Below are 15,878 nucleotides of genomic sequence, written 5' to 3'. Positions count from 1 at the left end.
CAAGTCGGTATGGGTCATCGGCCACTCATTCGTGGCACGAGCAGCCAGGGGTGTGGAAAAGGAATACAATGATATGCACATGGGTCTCGCGCGGACACAAATGCACTGGGTATCCAGAGGAGGGATGAGATGGGACGAATTGTGGGGGGTGCTAGACGATTGCAGAAGGCGCTATGGCCTCCCGGACATAATAGTGATACACCTGGGGGGCAACGACCTGGTGGCCAGGGGGAGAAGGGGGCTATTGGAGGGGATGAGGGCAGGGCTCACCCAAATTGGGAACAGTTTCCGCGACACAATAGTGGCATGGTCAGAGATCATACCCAGGCAAACGTGGAGGGGGGCGCATTCCCAGGGTGGCATTGAGGAATCGAGGCGAAAACTGAATGTCAAAATGGGAAAATTCTTAATCAGCAGGGGCTTTCAATGGGTCAAGCATGCCTTGATTAGCCTGAAAACTCCGGGTTGCTTCGGGGAGGACAAAGTTCACTTATCCGAAGTGGGGGTAAGGGTGATGGTGTACAACCTAAAGGATGCTCTGCAGGGGATGGGTTGCAATTGAACAGCGGTGGGGGGAGGGCGGGGGAGTGCGGAGGTGGGTTTCGCTAAGGAAGGAAGCCGTTCGGGGCACAAAACGTCCCCCTCCCAAATGGGACGAGGGGGGCCCCAGTTATGGAACAGAACGGTCAAGGGAAGACCTCTTTCGGCACGCCGCTGCCTGGTCAGCTGGCCCTCTTGCAGGGGAGCCCATGTAAGCTGCAAACAGCCAGGAGGAGCTCCAGCGGGAGAAGGCTGCAACACAAGTCATCACGCCACCGGTTGTCAGCCGGAGGGCCTGTGTGCCTGTTGCGACGGAGTGAAAGGGATGGAAGGCGCATTGATAGTTTAACTGGGGATTCCTGAGCTAAGGCGACCAGGTGCATGAGGGGGAACTCACTGCGGCCGGTGGCCCACTGTGAGTCGTGGCGGTGACACCGGTCGCAGCGACTGGTCTCTGGCAGACAAGCCCAGCGGATGTTACCTGGTGTTCCCGTTAGAAAGTACTGGCGGATACCACAAGGGGAACTGCACAGCCATCAGTTTATTAAGAACGGCGCCCAGGAGTATTAGACTCAGGGGAGGCCCACGAGAATGGGGAGGGTTAGGGGGCTTGGAAGACCTTTCCAACTCCAAAAGTGGGTGGGGGAAATGGGAAATGCATCGTTGGAAACTGAAAATTGGAAAGTGAAGTGCATCGTTGGAAACTGAAAATTGGAAAGGAACAATGAAGTCAGCAACGGGGGGGGGGAATGAAAACTTGGCACTGGGAACGGGGCTCCGGCATGTACGTTGGTAACTGAGGGGAAGGGGGGCCCCAGGGAGATTGGGGGAGGATAAGGGGGGGCTCCAGAGAAGGGGGCCCTTTGTGATTGGCAGCTTAAGGAGATCGAAAAGAAACTTGGGGGAGGGGGGGCCTTGGAGTGCGGGGGTAGGGGCCAGGAGGAGCAGGGGGGTTAGTTGGGATGGACCCCTCCTTAGCGATAGGCAGGGGAAGAGGATGGGGATAAGAAGGATGCTGGGCTCTGGGGGATAGGTAGCGCTTGATGGAGGGGGTTCTCTAGAACAGGAGGGCGCGCTGGGGGCCGGGGGGGATGGGTCTAAGGCGGCAGGGAGAGATAGGGTGGATCGGGGTCTCGTTTGAGGGGCGGAGAGGGGCTCCCTGGTAGGAGGTCAGAAAAAGGAAGGAGGAAGACCTGTTTGGGGAGAGAAAGTTAACCGGGATCAATAAGCCAACCTGGGGAAACGGGAAGAGGGAATCCAGGGGAAAGGTAGCAAAAGTAAATGAGACCGGAACGCATCCTTTTGAAGGAGCCTAAGCGGAAATGGAAATGTAATGGAAAGTAAAGCACGGAATAGCAATCGCACTGAAATAGCGTTGGGGAAAGAAAATGAAAAGAAATTGCAAAATAAAAATGTAAAGAAATTGCAAAATAAAATGAAAAGAAATTGCAAAATAAAGAAATGAAATGGCCAAAGGGTAGAGAGGGACTGCTGAGGAAGGGACTGGGCGCCCGCGTCTGGTCCCCCAGGGACCAGAAGGGGCGGGGGGGGATAGTTGCTTGCTCTCAGCGCAGAAAATCCTGAGCGTGAACGGAACACCTGTAAGATAACTCCTGACTTTATGTGTAATAAAGTTTGCTGTGGCAATTTTTCTTCCCACTCATCCTACTGGTCTTTGCCTATCCTTTGGGTGGATGGGGGTGGGTCGCTGGGGGAGGAGGGTAGATTGGCAGGAGTGAGAGACGAATGCGGTATGATAACGGGGGGGGGTAGGGGGAGCAACAATGGCTGCCACTGTGCCGCCCCACTGAGGGTGTCGGCGCTAAGGCTGAGGCGCCAATCCGACCCTGCTCAGAAACCAAAGGAGAGCTAGGCAGTCCAGCCCGCCTCCTGTTTCAGAGTACAGACTACAGAGCCATCAGCACTTTCATTCAAGGAGCCCTTGGCAAAGCATTGTATCACGAGGCTCCTTGAATGAAACTGCTGCCTGCTGGGTGTGAACTGGGGCATACTGGTGTCACACCTTTGGTGGCCTCAGCCCTGTCTTTTGTTTAAAAGGAGGGGCTGCGCACATCAAAGGTAAAAATGCCAGTGCGCCCCCCAGCTCTGCTTCTTTTAGCAGCCCCCACCACTTGGGCAAGGGTAGGGGGCTCTCACTGGGGCGTGGCCTAAACTCACCTAGACTTGTGCCACGCCTCTAACGAGAGCCCCCCCTCCACCTGCCCCAATTTCTAATCCCACTTAAAGAACTGGTCATTTCACAAGTAATTACTAGGATAAGCAAGTGGGATGTGAAGGTAATACCTTCTTCAGGCCATTATCTTGGGACCGCAGGCTGTTACAACACAATACAGCCCTTGGCCGATGCCCTATATTATTATATATATTATATTATATATTATATATATATTATAATATTAGGCTTCTCCTCCACGTCATATGCACGCCACTTACTAGGTAGGACCTACCTTTTATATCCAAAGTAGTAGCAGCACGATGGAATTTCTTTCACAAACGATTTGTGAAGTGGCTAGTGAATGAAAGGACACGTTACATCTTAAGCGTTCACCGCGCTCGTTCACAAGATTCTTCCCTGTACTAACGTGTGCACAAGGCCATACGACGATACCCAATTGCACTCCTTCAGTTTGGAGAGGTTAATGGGCGTGTTCTCGCTCTCTGAAGGAATGACAGGCAAGAGACATACACGAATCTCCCCCTCCGCCGCGAGCTGGCCCCTCCCACGGGCTGGCAGTGTCTGTCCAGGCTGGTTGCTAGGGCCGTGTCCATGGACTCGTGCGCTCGGCCCAATCAGACGGGGCAGCTAAAGTCGAGCAGCACACTGGGCAAATGGAGTGGGTGCCGGTGTCCTGCTGGTGAGTGGGCCCTTTGGCGATTATTCGGTGTACTCCGCTGGATTATAGGGTAAGAGGCAGCATATCATAACGCCCGGACGGGGTGTGTGTCCGTACGCAACCCAAACAATTGCAACTACAAATGCGATTTAACAGTCGTCAATCATTTTGGTTTTCTGAACTTTCCATACAAAATGTACGTTATTCCCCCAGAATGGATACTTGTAAACTGTGATTTGACAATCACGCCCCTGATGGTTCGTCATCTTGAATTTTTAATGGAAATCAATACAAATATTGGAGACTGACAGGTAGAGCCCACGTGCCATTTTGTGACTAAAATTGAGTCTTGTATTTTCTAAATGAGGGGCGCTTCCAAAATATGAAAGCGCCCCTGACTAGGGACGTCGCATGGATAAAATAAATAGTACACATCCTTTTGTTTTTCTTTTATTCAGTAGAACATTTTTCACAATATCCCATGGCGTTGGTGATAACGTATGGGCAGAACACTTTGACATCTGCAGGAAAGACATCAATCATGCGTTCATGCTCTGAAAATAGGGTGACCAGATTTAAAAAGTAAAAAACCGGGGCAGGGCAAGCAACATAAAGGTAGGACTAACTCTTGAAAGTGGTTGTCAAGGTACTACACTGCAGTAGCGGTTGGAGGTGAAGGAGGTTTAAGTGTCACTGGTGGGATAAACATATATTATAATTAATTTATCACAAATAACGACTATCTTCGTAAAATGCAGCATTTCTTTTGTGCATTCCTGCCTGCCAGCTATGAAGACCTACTGCCAAAAACCGGGACCACTGCAGTTTCCAATGGAAAAATGATCTTGAGAAAGGGGGACAGAGCACCAAATTCCGGGACAGTCCTGGCAAAACCAGGACTTCTGGTCACCCTATCTGAAAACTATGCATGCTTTCACATGACAGAAGTATGACCCTAGTTTGACATAATGCCTGTGATGATAACCATAGATAAGTCTTTATCAACTTTAGGAGAGAGAAGTTTTGTGTGATTTAAAAAATATTTATATTTATTTTTGCAAATGTAAGAGCCTCATGAATGCGTTTCACAGTGCTATCCAGAACTATCCAAAATATGCTATGTTTTGCTATCATTTATAATGCACAACAGGTGCCCTTTATTTGGCCTCCTGGCACTGTTGACTGTCTGAGCATAGCAGCAGATTCTATGTCAAGACCGGGCGCTTCCTATTATGCATTATGCATTAACCTTTATTCTCTAGTGTTATGGAGAATTCTCAATAAATGGCTGATTCCCCTTACCTAATGAGTCCCTCAGCTGCTTTCCTGGATTTCTAGGGTTTATTTTTTCACCTGGTAAGAGTGTGAGCCTTTTTCCCACTCTTATATGTGTTTTGCTGTGTGTGTTTTCACTTTTTGTGTGATGTTGGGCACTGAAGCATCACCTATTCCAAGTGCACCACTTTTTGTGTGTGTTACACAGCACCTTCAGTGTAGTGACTCTGGGTTGTCTTTGAGACTTCCCTCTGACTCCATTCTTCTGGGGCTGACTACTGTCCCCCAGAAGCAGGTAAAGTTGCCATTAACTTTATATAGTCACTTTAAATTACAGACCCAATACAGCCCATCTTACATGGAGTACTGGAAAGGGTTAACCCCTATCCCTTTTTGTCTGTGCCTATTGGAGCCTTGTTTTGCTCTCTTAACGTGAAGACTTGGCTGGTGGCAGTGGTATCTACCCAAACTTTTCTAACGCGATTATACTATATAAACGTGGTATTGTTTTAGGCTATTATAGTAGCCTCGAACATAAACTCGCTTGACCAAATACATTTTATTTTGGTTCCGGCTGGATTTATTCGCCATTTCTTTTTGTTAAAGTCTTTCTCGTGGTTTACTCTATGCGCCAAACTGGGGATGATTCCTTTGTTCGCTGTCTTTTCGCGGGCTTCTGCACAGAAGCCCTCCTTAAGGCGCCTGATAGTCTAGAGGGGCAGGATGTGAGGGAGGGCTCTTTGGACCATTGCCATGTGTTGCCTTAGCAACCCAAGTCACACTCTTGTCTGATTGGCTAAGGGGACTGGCCTTGCCAGGCCAGCCACCCTGCTGTGTGATTGACAGCCAGGCTGTATGAATGGGGGAAAACTGCATAAAAAGCAGGTCCCTGGAACTGGTAGAGCAGAGTCGCCACTGGAACGAAAGAACCAACGAGGAACTGGAAGAAGAGGACCCCTACTGTTAGGGAGAATTCTCATTTTATGGCTAATTTCCCTTACCTATAGAGTCCCCCAGCAGCTTTGCTGGATTTGAAGGGTTTGTTTTTTCTCCTGCTAACCCACTCTTAGGCATTTTTTTTGCTATGTGTGTTCTAGGCTATTTTTGTGTTTAATGCCTATGGAGTTTCTCTCCCCTCCATAGGAACCATCTTTATTCACATGTGTTACACAGCACCCTCCGAGCAGTGACAAAGGGGTGTCGTAGCGACCCCCAAACATAGACTCCATACCCTGGGACTGACTACTGTCTCCCAGGGCATGTAAAGTCCCCATTGACTTTACTAGTCCATTTTTGTGAACTAAACCAGTACAACCCATTTTACTATGGAAGTACAGGGAAGGGTTAATAGTTTTTTCCTTATGTTCATCTTCGAGAGGGTACCGTACAGTCCCTCTCTCCAAAGCTTCTGGCTGGTGGCAGTGGTTACTACTGAAAATATTCAACCGCAAATATTTTCCTATGGGATTTTCCCATTGTTCGAGGCTACCACATTTTCTTACAGCCTCTAACATACCGCCGGTGTATTTTAATATTAACTTTACTCCGGTAGGTTTTATTTGCCAGAACTTTAATATAACTTCTTTCTTGTGTCTTTCTCTAAAATCCTAACTCAGGTCGAGGATCCTTTATTCGTCCTTTTGGCAGGTTTCTGCCGAGAAGCCCTCCTTTCAGCGCTACTGAGTCTGGGGTGGGTCCATTGTGTGGGAGGGGGAGTAGGACCCCTGGCCAGGGTTGCCTCAGCAACTCTGTCACACTCTATCCTGATAGGCTTGAGGGTCTCCCGCCAAGATGACCACTCCACTGTGTGAGTGACAGCCAGGCTGTATGAATGGGGATCATTTTGCCTAAAAGCAGGGTCCTGAGGACTGGAAGAGCAAGATGTCGCCACTGGAACTAAGAAGCCGAAGAGGAGAGAAGCCAAAGACATCTGCAACGACTGAACCACCGTTGAAGCCCTGCTGCAGCGTCTAACCACTTTTCTCCACACGACGAGAGAAGATCTTCATCTGCAAGAGCCTTCTTCCCTTGAGCTGGTGGGGCCAACCAGTTTGCCAATCGCCTTCCCGGACCTGCCTTGGTCGAATTGCCGGTACCTTGTACTTGGAGACCGGATAGCCAGGCACCCGTCCACCCGGACCGCGATTTAAAGGAACGTACCTTTTATTCGTCGGGCAGCACCGCGGCTGGTTTCATCCCTGGGTAGTGCAGTAACTTGAACCTTCCTCCATGACGAGAGCCTTTCTTCCTCTGCTGGATCCCCCGAACTGCAGGAACAACCGCCACCGCAGGAGCCACTTCTTCATTTTAAAGGTACATTGTTCCGCCAGGCTGCCCTTTCTGCGTGGTAGAGCTAAAGGTGTTTTAAATCCTTTACCTACCTGTTGGGTTGGCCGCCCCTCTCTCTTAACATTGTCTTTCAACTTCTGCATCCACCTTTTCAAATCGTTAACCAAAGACTTGACTGCAGCTACAAGAACCTTTTGCTCCTGGGCCCTTGCCCTGTACCACTGACTCTGGCACAGGCCTACTGACTCTGGCTAAATTTGTAGAACTGCCTTTTCTAGATTGCTTCTCAACTAGAAATGTGTTGGTGCACCTACTTCTTATAACCACCCTTTCCTTCCCACTTTTAAACCATGTGAAATGCCATTTTGCTCAGTTTTCATTTAAGTATTTTCTATACTGATGCACTGCCTTGCTTAATCTGGTTCACAAACTTATGGCAAGTGTTGCTAGGGTGTGTAATAAGATATTTCTGCATAACTTGTGCTTTCCCTCCCTTGTGAGAAATTGCTAGAGTGCCATTTGTGTTTGGTTTACACTGTGCTGTTTGCTCAGTTTTCACTCTTGCTCAAACTTGTCTACAATTTAACTCGGGAGTTGTGTATACTTTCTTTGACTGAATTTAACTTGCTTTAAGAACTGTGATAGATGTGTTTAACTGGAAGTGTATAAAATAACATATATCTACTTTTAAATACAAAGCTTTGGTCAGTGTTTCCTTGTGCCATAGTAGGCCTATTGTGTAAACCCTGAATACTGCTCATCTCCCTCTTGAGATAAGTCTGACTCCTCAGCCACAGCTATCAACTAAATCTTTGTGCTACAGACTGATCCCAAAGGGGATTTATTGCTCTCACCTGTAGTGCTCCCTAAGGGAACTGCACAGGATTTTGGCTAACACCTACAACGACTGAACCGCCCGGTGAAGCCCTGCTGCAGGTCCAAATCTGATGAAAGAGAAGATCCTCCAGGAAACTTCTTCCCTTGAGGTGGTGGGACCAACCAGTTCACCCAAACTGCAAGCCAGGTCCCCTCCTCTGGTCGAATTCGCTGTACAGAGCTACAGTGGGCCGGATAGCCTGAAGGGTCGGATCCTGCTTGGGTTTTAAGGAGCGCACCTTTTATTCGTTATTTTGCTCTGCTGCTGGTTTCTTCCCTGGCTGGCGCAGGACCCTCCAGTCTTCCTACTTCTTGTCGGTCCGACAGTCGCTTCAGGAACCGTGAGCCTGCAGGAACCACCAGGAACGTCCGCCTCAGCTACAGCTTCCTCTCCGTTTTAAGGTACTGTGCAAATCCGGTTGTGCGTTTCACTCAGCCGCGGTAAAAGTGTTTGAAATCTTTCTCCAATCCGAGGACTTGTCCTTCTCTTCTCTTTTACCTAACTTTTCTACCGACCAACCTCGTCCAGAATCTGTGCCACGAACTTTACCACAAACTACACTGAACCTATTATCTTGAGCAAAAGACTTTTGATCCATTGACTTTGGCCCTAAGCCTTTTCTATCTGATTTTAGCCTTGTAGTCGCTGTTGTTCCATTGCCCTGCTTACTTACCTGTTGGTTTTGCCTAATTTCTAATAACTTTCTCTTTTCCTCCCGTTTAAATTGCTGGAGTGCCATTTTGCTCCCACTTCATTTAGTGAGCCTAACTTGTCTAGAATTTAAGGGAAGTGGTGTGGTGTATTTTTGATTGTGATTTTTATCTTGCTTATAATAGTGAAATGTTATCCAACTGTTGAGTAAATAAATATGTATTATTTTACTTAAAAACCTTGAGTCAGTGTTTGCCTGAACCATAGTAATTGCTGTCCCTTGTGTAAACACTTGTACTGCTCACTTACTCGAGATAAGTCTGGCTGCTCTGCTACTGCTACCACTATAACTGTATAGTACAGGTTTGTACCAAAGGTGAAATTGTACTGTCACTTGTAGTCTTAATTGTGTGTAGTGTTCCCAAAGGGTACTGCATATAATTCTGCCTAACACTGGTGTACAGCGGTGGGGATAAACGTATAGTAGTTACACTTGGAGTGCTGCTATTACCTTGGATCAACTAACCACAAGGCTAACATCACTAAAAAGCAATATTAATCATATCTGATATGGAAAGCCACAGTCAGGAGACCCTCCTAAATTACACTGCTGATTATTTAAGAAACATGTGTAAAGAAAGGAAACTCTCTGCCAAAGGCAAAAAGATTGAATTAGTTGAAAAGTTGTTAAAGTACCCAAGTCTATGGAGTGGGTCTGAAATACCTGACTCCTTAGCAAATGTGGAAAGTATTGAGGATGATGCTATGTCTGTTAATGATGAGTGGGAAGAAGTAGATGTGTCTCCTAATGTAGGTCTCTCTGCTTCCTTGCCTGCTCAGCAACCTCAACCCTTGTCCACTGGGACCCCCACAGGTCCTACACTCAGTCCTGAATTCATTGCTCTAGAGAAAATGAGGCTTGAACTGGAATTCAAAAGGTTAAATGCTCAAACTGAACAAAAACATCAAGAACTGAAACTCAGAGAAAGGGAGTTGAATCATGAACTAGAAATGAAAAGATTGTCTCACGAGAATGCTTCTCTTCCAGAGTCTTCTAGGTCTTCCAGTCCTAAGAGACCCTGTATGCCTAAAGAAATTGTGGGTATGTATGAGGTTAAGCTTGATATTTTAGATTATTTGGCAATGTTTGAATATAACCATGATATTCAAGGTCTCACAGGGAATCAATTGCTTCCCTGGCTCTTCTCTAGGCTACCCACGGTTGCATCTGATGTTATGATGGAGTTGGGGGAGGTGGATAGGGTGGACTAGGAGTGTGTGAAGCTAGCTTTAATTGCTATATTTGGGAAGACCCCTTCCTAGTATCTTAAAAGGTTTAGGACCCTCAAAAAGCATGATGGTTCCCCTTGGGCTACCTGGGTATGTGAATGTTTGAAAAACTTAGCTGGTTGGATTAAGGGTTACAAGTAAACCCTTATGAAGGAATGAGAGATCTTGTAATGTCGGAGTCTATTTCTGATGTCTGCACTCCTGAGCTCAGACGGCACTTGGCAGATTCTAAGGAGATAGATCCAAAGAAACTGCCTAAGGCGGCTGACTTGTGGGTTGCCAACAGGGCTACTCACAAAGATTCTAGGGCTACTCAGAAAAAGCATGAGGGGAAACAGCCAAAGAAAGACAACAAAGATAATTCTAATACCTCCAATCCAAAAGAGGGCCACAAACAGCAACATAAGGGTAAACCGCAAGGGAAACCAAATCAGGCTAGTGCACCATCTGGACTCAAACCAGATGGAGGTCAGAACAAACCCCCATTCATCAAAACATTTGGGAAATGGTATGTTTGTGGGTCAACTGACCATGTGAAAGGGGATCCCAGATGTAAGGGTAAACCTTCAGGGGTCCACACTGTCTCCTTAGCCTTCTCCCCAGAGGATGAAGTACCAATGGCAAGTGGAAACTTTCACCTACTGGCTGATGAACCCATGAGAGTCTCAGCCAGTGTTTCTTTAGTGTCCCTGGGCTTGTGGGAACAACAGAATTTAGATGTCTATAATTTCATCCCAGATAATACTAAATAGTATTATAAAGATAGTGTTCTTGTGAATTGTCAGGAAACCCCTGCCATCAGAGACACTGGAGCCAGCCTAACTGTGGTGGATGAATCATTTTTCAAGGTGGAGGATGTTGCTAAGGCACCCAAATGCCTCACCAAGTAAGCTGGAGGCCCTGGTCAAATGCTTCCCCAGTTACCAGCTCTCATTCAGTGTAATGATATGACTGTCAAAATACCTGTTCGTGTGCAGAGTGAAGTGCCTGGGAGTGTCCTGTTGGATAATGACCTTAAAACACTTGGAGTTGTGTCAAGCACCCCCAGGCCTCCCAGTAAAAGGAAACAGGAGCTCACAAGGTCTGCAAAGAAGAGAACCTTGAGAGGCAAAGGGGAAACCCAAGACCTCCAGGAAGAAATCAGACAGCATCCCTGTGCTACCAACAAGGACATCGCCATGATTGTCCAAGGTCAAACCTGTGACTACTCCACCTGCTTAGGCAGAATGTGAGGTGCAACCTTGTGTGGTGAGCCAGCATCTGAAGAGTCAGATCTGGTAGAAGACACTGTCTTAGTTGGAGACCTTTGCCCTGCTGACCATCCTGAGCTGCAGTCTTTACTGGCAGAAGGTGGACCCAACAGGGCAGACTTTAGCAAAGGACAGAGAGATTATCCTACTCTTGAAAGTCTTCGACAACAGGCTGCTAACCAACTTGATGGGCAAGAAGTTGGAAAGCACAGGTTAAGCTGGGTAGATGGCCTCTTCTACAGTGAACCGACTGAGTCTATCCATGGGTACTGCAAAAGAATTGTAGTGCCCCTTGCTAACAGACTCCAGTTCCTACAGTTAGCCCATGAGATACCTTTGGCTGGTCACTTGAGCTTCAAGAAGACCAAGGAAAGGCTCTCTCTCTACTTCTACTGGCCTAAAATGGGTTCAGAAGTTGACAAATTCTGTAGGAGCTAGCTGGGGATGCGAGCGGGCACTGCTGGTTATTCTTTGTTGCGCGTGTGTTTATCCAAAAATAATGCTGCTTGGGGTGCAGCTAACTAACTTGTGCTACCGTGTGCCAGCACAGAAGAAGTGAACTGAAAAACGACCTCGACAATCTTGTCTGCGGTGTGGGTCTCACACCCTTTAATCCCAACGTGATTTATCAAATATTTCAATTTTCCATTAATCCAAGTTGAACAAATATTTAATTCTTCAGTAGTGTATTATATTCTCAGAGTATAGCATGCTGACGTTGTTTATAAGTCAACATCATAAAGTGGCCAATGCATTTCGGACTATGTAGTCCTTCATCAGGGCCTTTCCTAATCAAAGTAAACAGCCGCAAAGTAAACAATGTGCAGTGGTGTGGGATTACAAGGAGTATATCATTGTTCCAGTTCATAAATATAACCAAGGTAAAAAAGTACCATATTCAAGCAAATGAAAAATGTGCAAAGAAAATTACAATAAAATCAACAGGGTACCCACGTACAACGAACATACATGTACACAAAAAGAAAGAAAGGGAGGGAAAAAAGGAGAAATACCTAAATATTCTTCATTGACTGTACCAATAGTCATCATGTTTACATACGTTCACCCAATACTGTTATGGTGCATGTGTCTACTAATGTAACTGTACACCTTCAGTGTGACCATGCATGTCGCCAGAGTGTTAGTCTGACAACTATATTGTTGTGCCTGAATTGTGGGTACCAACGTCCCAGTCATGCGAAATTTGCTAATATACATGCTTCTGACCTTACCAAGTACGCTCTGTATATATTATAATGTGTATCCTGGTAGCGTTCGTTCAAGTACGCCTATGTACCTAATTAAACATAACAAAAAATGTCCTTTCAGTATTCAGTACAACCATTATTCTGCGAAAACTCCGTTAACACTATTTAATACAGTAAACCTGCTGCAGGTGCAATGTGCACTGCCGTGGCCATAGCAGACCCGTACTTGTGTAACATACCTCTGTGTAACAGAACACTGTATCAAGAAGCCGTCTGGCGCTGACTCATAGTGAGCTGCCGTCTGTCGCTTGACTGAAAAAATGCTGAGTGTTGCATTGAGAGTGAGGCTAGCGGTTGCTACGGAAACCGCCACGCGCAACATGGCGGATTAGTCCATGTGCGCGCCGCTATGTTGATAGGGGCTGATGCGTGTATAGTTCGATCAGTTAAAAAAATAGGTGTAAGCCGTGCCTTTCAGATTAATTCTGATGTGTGTCGCGCACGTTGAACGCGGACAAGCTTAGGACGTCTCTTATAACTGTTGTTGCAATGGAAATCGTGATTCAAGTTACACGACATTTGTGATCCTGATCTATAAAGAACAGTGTTGTTCTGTTTGATCCATAATAAACATATTACAAGCTAATGCATGCAGAATGTCTACCGAACATGACCAAGAAAGTCGAACAAATGAAAAACTATTGACAAACAAAGAAGAAAATAAACAAATCAAACAAATCCTTAATACTAGTACTGTTGGTCCTGGTTAAATCATAATCACAAAATATAATTGAAATATTGAGCTAAATAGAAAAAATGAGATCAAAACAAAGTAAAATGAAGTGAAAGAGGAGAAAAAGATATCGAAAGATCAAACAATGAAATTGTCATTCGTAGAATCCAATAAAGCTTGTACTTATATATGCCATGTCAGGTGGTCGATTTTGGAAAATTGTCTGTCAAGAGTATTTTAGTGAATCAACACAATTTATAAGAAACAGTTCAGATCAAATTCCTCATTCATTCCTCTAGGTGACAGAGTGTCCAATCGGTCTATCCAAAATGCTTCTCTTTGTTGACGTCTTCTTCTTGGGTCAATGTCTAATTGCCGATTGTCTAACACTTCTAATATCTGAAATCTCAGTTGAGCTGCAGTATGGTGCTTGTCATCAAAATGTCTGGCTACTGCTGAGTTAAGATTCTTGGTACGGATGCAGGATTTATGCTCATTCATCCGGATCTTCAACTTCCGTCCGGTTTCCCCTACATAACAAAGCCACATGGGCAACGTATACGGTAGATGCAGTTCTCAGTATTGCATGTCCCATAACATCTGAGTTGGATCTTTTCGCCTGTATGTGGATGTAATATTGTGCTACCTTTAATGACGCTGTTACAGTTGTTGCAGTTCAGGCATGGATAAGTACCCTGTTGTTTGGGCTTCTGTTGACTGACATTGTAACCTTTGGTATTGACCAGAAGGTCACGCAAATTACTTGATCGCTGATACGCAAACACTGGCTTGCGTTGAAATAGAGATGTTGTGCGCTCATCGCTGGTGAGTATTGGCCAATGCTTATTGATACACCTCTTAATTTGTGCACTTTGGGTAGAGAACGTTGATACGTTCACCACTTGTGGTGTGTCTTTCTTGGTGCTTTGCTGTAATGTGCTAGCTCTTGTTTTAGCTGACACTTTAGATAATGCAGTGTCTAGTTCATCTTGACCATATCCTCGAGCTCGTAATTTGCCCTGCAGTTTATGCAATTCTTGATTGAGTTCATCCTGTTCACTTATGATTCTTTTGAGATGCAGCATTTGTCCATACGGTAAGTTCCGCAATGTATTTTGTGGATGAAAACTCATGCGGTGTAATAGGTTGTTTCTGTCTGTGAGTTTAGTGTACAATGAAGTTGTAATTTGCTGTTGGTTAACTTTGACCTCCACATCCAGATAATGAATATTAGGATTCCCTATTTCTGCAGTGAATTGTATGCGTGGGTCAATTTGGTTGATATATCTGAAAAATTATTTTAATGACTCACTGGTACCTTTCCATATTCCGAAAATGTCATCTATGTATCTCAACCAAATCTTCAGTTGGTTCTTCCATTCATCTTTGTCAAGGATGTGCTCTGTCTCAAATAAATGCATGAAGGCATTGGCATATTCGGGTGCCATAGTGGCACCCATGGCTGTTCCTGACGTCTGAAGATAGAATTCATTCTCGTAAGTGAAGTAGGAATTCATGGAAATAAAGGTAAGTAGAGTTAGGATGAATTCTTTGTTAGCTCCTATATTTGCTTCTCGTAGTAGAAGCCATTCCACTGCTGTTTGTCCCAAGTCATGTGGTATGCTGGTGTAAAGGCTGTTTACATCTATTGTGAATAGAATGTCATCCTCTTCTAGTTGGATCTGTTCTAGAATGTTCAGAAAATGATTACTGTCTATAACATATATGTTTGTTCTCTGGATAATCGGTTACAGAAAATAATCGATGTAGGTACCCAAAGGTTGTAGTACCCCTCCTGTTGCTACCACTATTGGTCTTCCGGGCGGATTGGTCGGATCTTTATGTATCTTTGAAAGTAGGTAAAAGTGTGGTGTTTTAGGTCGAAGATTCTGCAAAAACTGTTTAGTTTTGTCGGTGATCATCCCTAGGTCTTCTGCCTTTGTGAGAATTGACTCTAGGTCTTTTTGTATTCTGTTGATTGGATCCTGATCTAATTTTGCATAAATTGACTGATCGTTAAGTTGACGTAGGCATTCTCTTTTGTAGTCCTCTGTATTTTGAATCACTAGTGCCCCTCCTTTGTCTGCTGGTCTTATGGTAATTTTCTCATCTGTATACAATTCTCTGATGATAGACATCTCTCCTCTACTTACATTTTGGCACACCGAAACATGAAAATTTATCTTCTTGAGGTCTGCAAGGACCATTCTCTCAAAAATATCCACTGCAGGGACCGTGATGGGAGCTACAAAGGTGCTGTTTGGTCTGAATTCGAGTAATTCCGCCGGATCTTTGTCTATATGGTGGTCAATTTCCATTCCTGCGAAAAATACTTTCAATTTGAGCTTGCGTGTTAGTTTATGCAATTCAATCTTTGTGTTAAACAAATTGGTCCCATGAGCTGGTACAAATTTCAAGCCTTTCTGTAATACTCTATTTTCTTGATTGCTGATTGCACACTCAGCTACAACAAACGCAGACCCAAAAAAAAGTATGTAGTATCAGTTTAGCTGATCGAACTATACACGCATCAGCCCATACCAACATGGCGGCGCGCACATGGACTAATCCGCCATGTTGCGCGTGGCGGTTACCGTAGCAACCGCTAGCCTCACTCTCAATGCAACACTCAGCATTTTTTCAGTCAAGCGACAGACGGCGGCTCACTATGAGTTAGCCCCAGACGGCTTCTTGATACAGCGTTCTCTTACACAGAGGTATGTTACATAAGTACGGGTCCGCTATGGCCAAGGCAGTGCACATTGCACCGGCAGCAGGTTTACTGTATTAAATAGTGTTAACAGAGTTTTCGCAGAATAATGGTTGTACTGAATACTGAAAGGACAGTTTTTGTTATGTTTAATTAGGTACATGGGCGTACTTGAACGAATGCTACAAGGATACACATTA

At 45.4% G+C, this 15,878-nt stretch overlaps 1 protein-coding gene across 4 annotated transcripts in view; it reads left to right on the top strand.

The window, feature by feature from the left end:
- Positions 1-3,274: 3,274 nt before the first annotated feature.
- LRRC63 (leucine rich repeat containing 63) overlaps positions 3,275-15,878 on the top strand; it is a 418,560-nt gene continuing 405,956 nt past the window's right edge. Inside the window, exon 1 of one of the 4 annotated variants that reach the window (XM_069640387.1) lies at positions 3,275-3,416. In XM_069640387.1, coding sequence (XP_069496488.1) covers positions 3,329-3,416 — 88 coding nt within the window. In that variant the 5' untranslated portion in view covers positions 3,275-3,328. Of the gene's footprint in view, positions 3,466-15,878 lie in introns of all 4 variants that reach the window. The other 3 variants (XM_069640384.1, XM_069640383.1, XM_069640385.1) reach the window with 3 other exon arrangements.

The sequence above is a fragment of the Ambystoma mexicanum genome, chromosome 7q, assembly GCF_040938575.1.
Source record: "Ambystoma mexicanum isolate Mex_15411 chromosome 7q, UKY_AmexF1_1, whole genome shotgun sequence".
NCBI lineage: Eukaryota > Metazoa > Chordata > Amphibia > Caudata > Ambystomatidae > Ambystoma > Ambystoma mexicanum.
The sequence above is the reverse complement of the archived record's forward strand: the minus strand, read 5'-3'. Positions and strand labels throughout refer to the sequence as shown.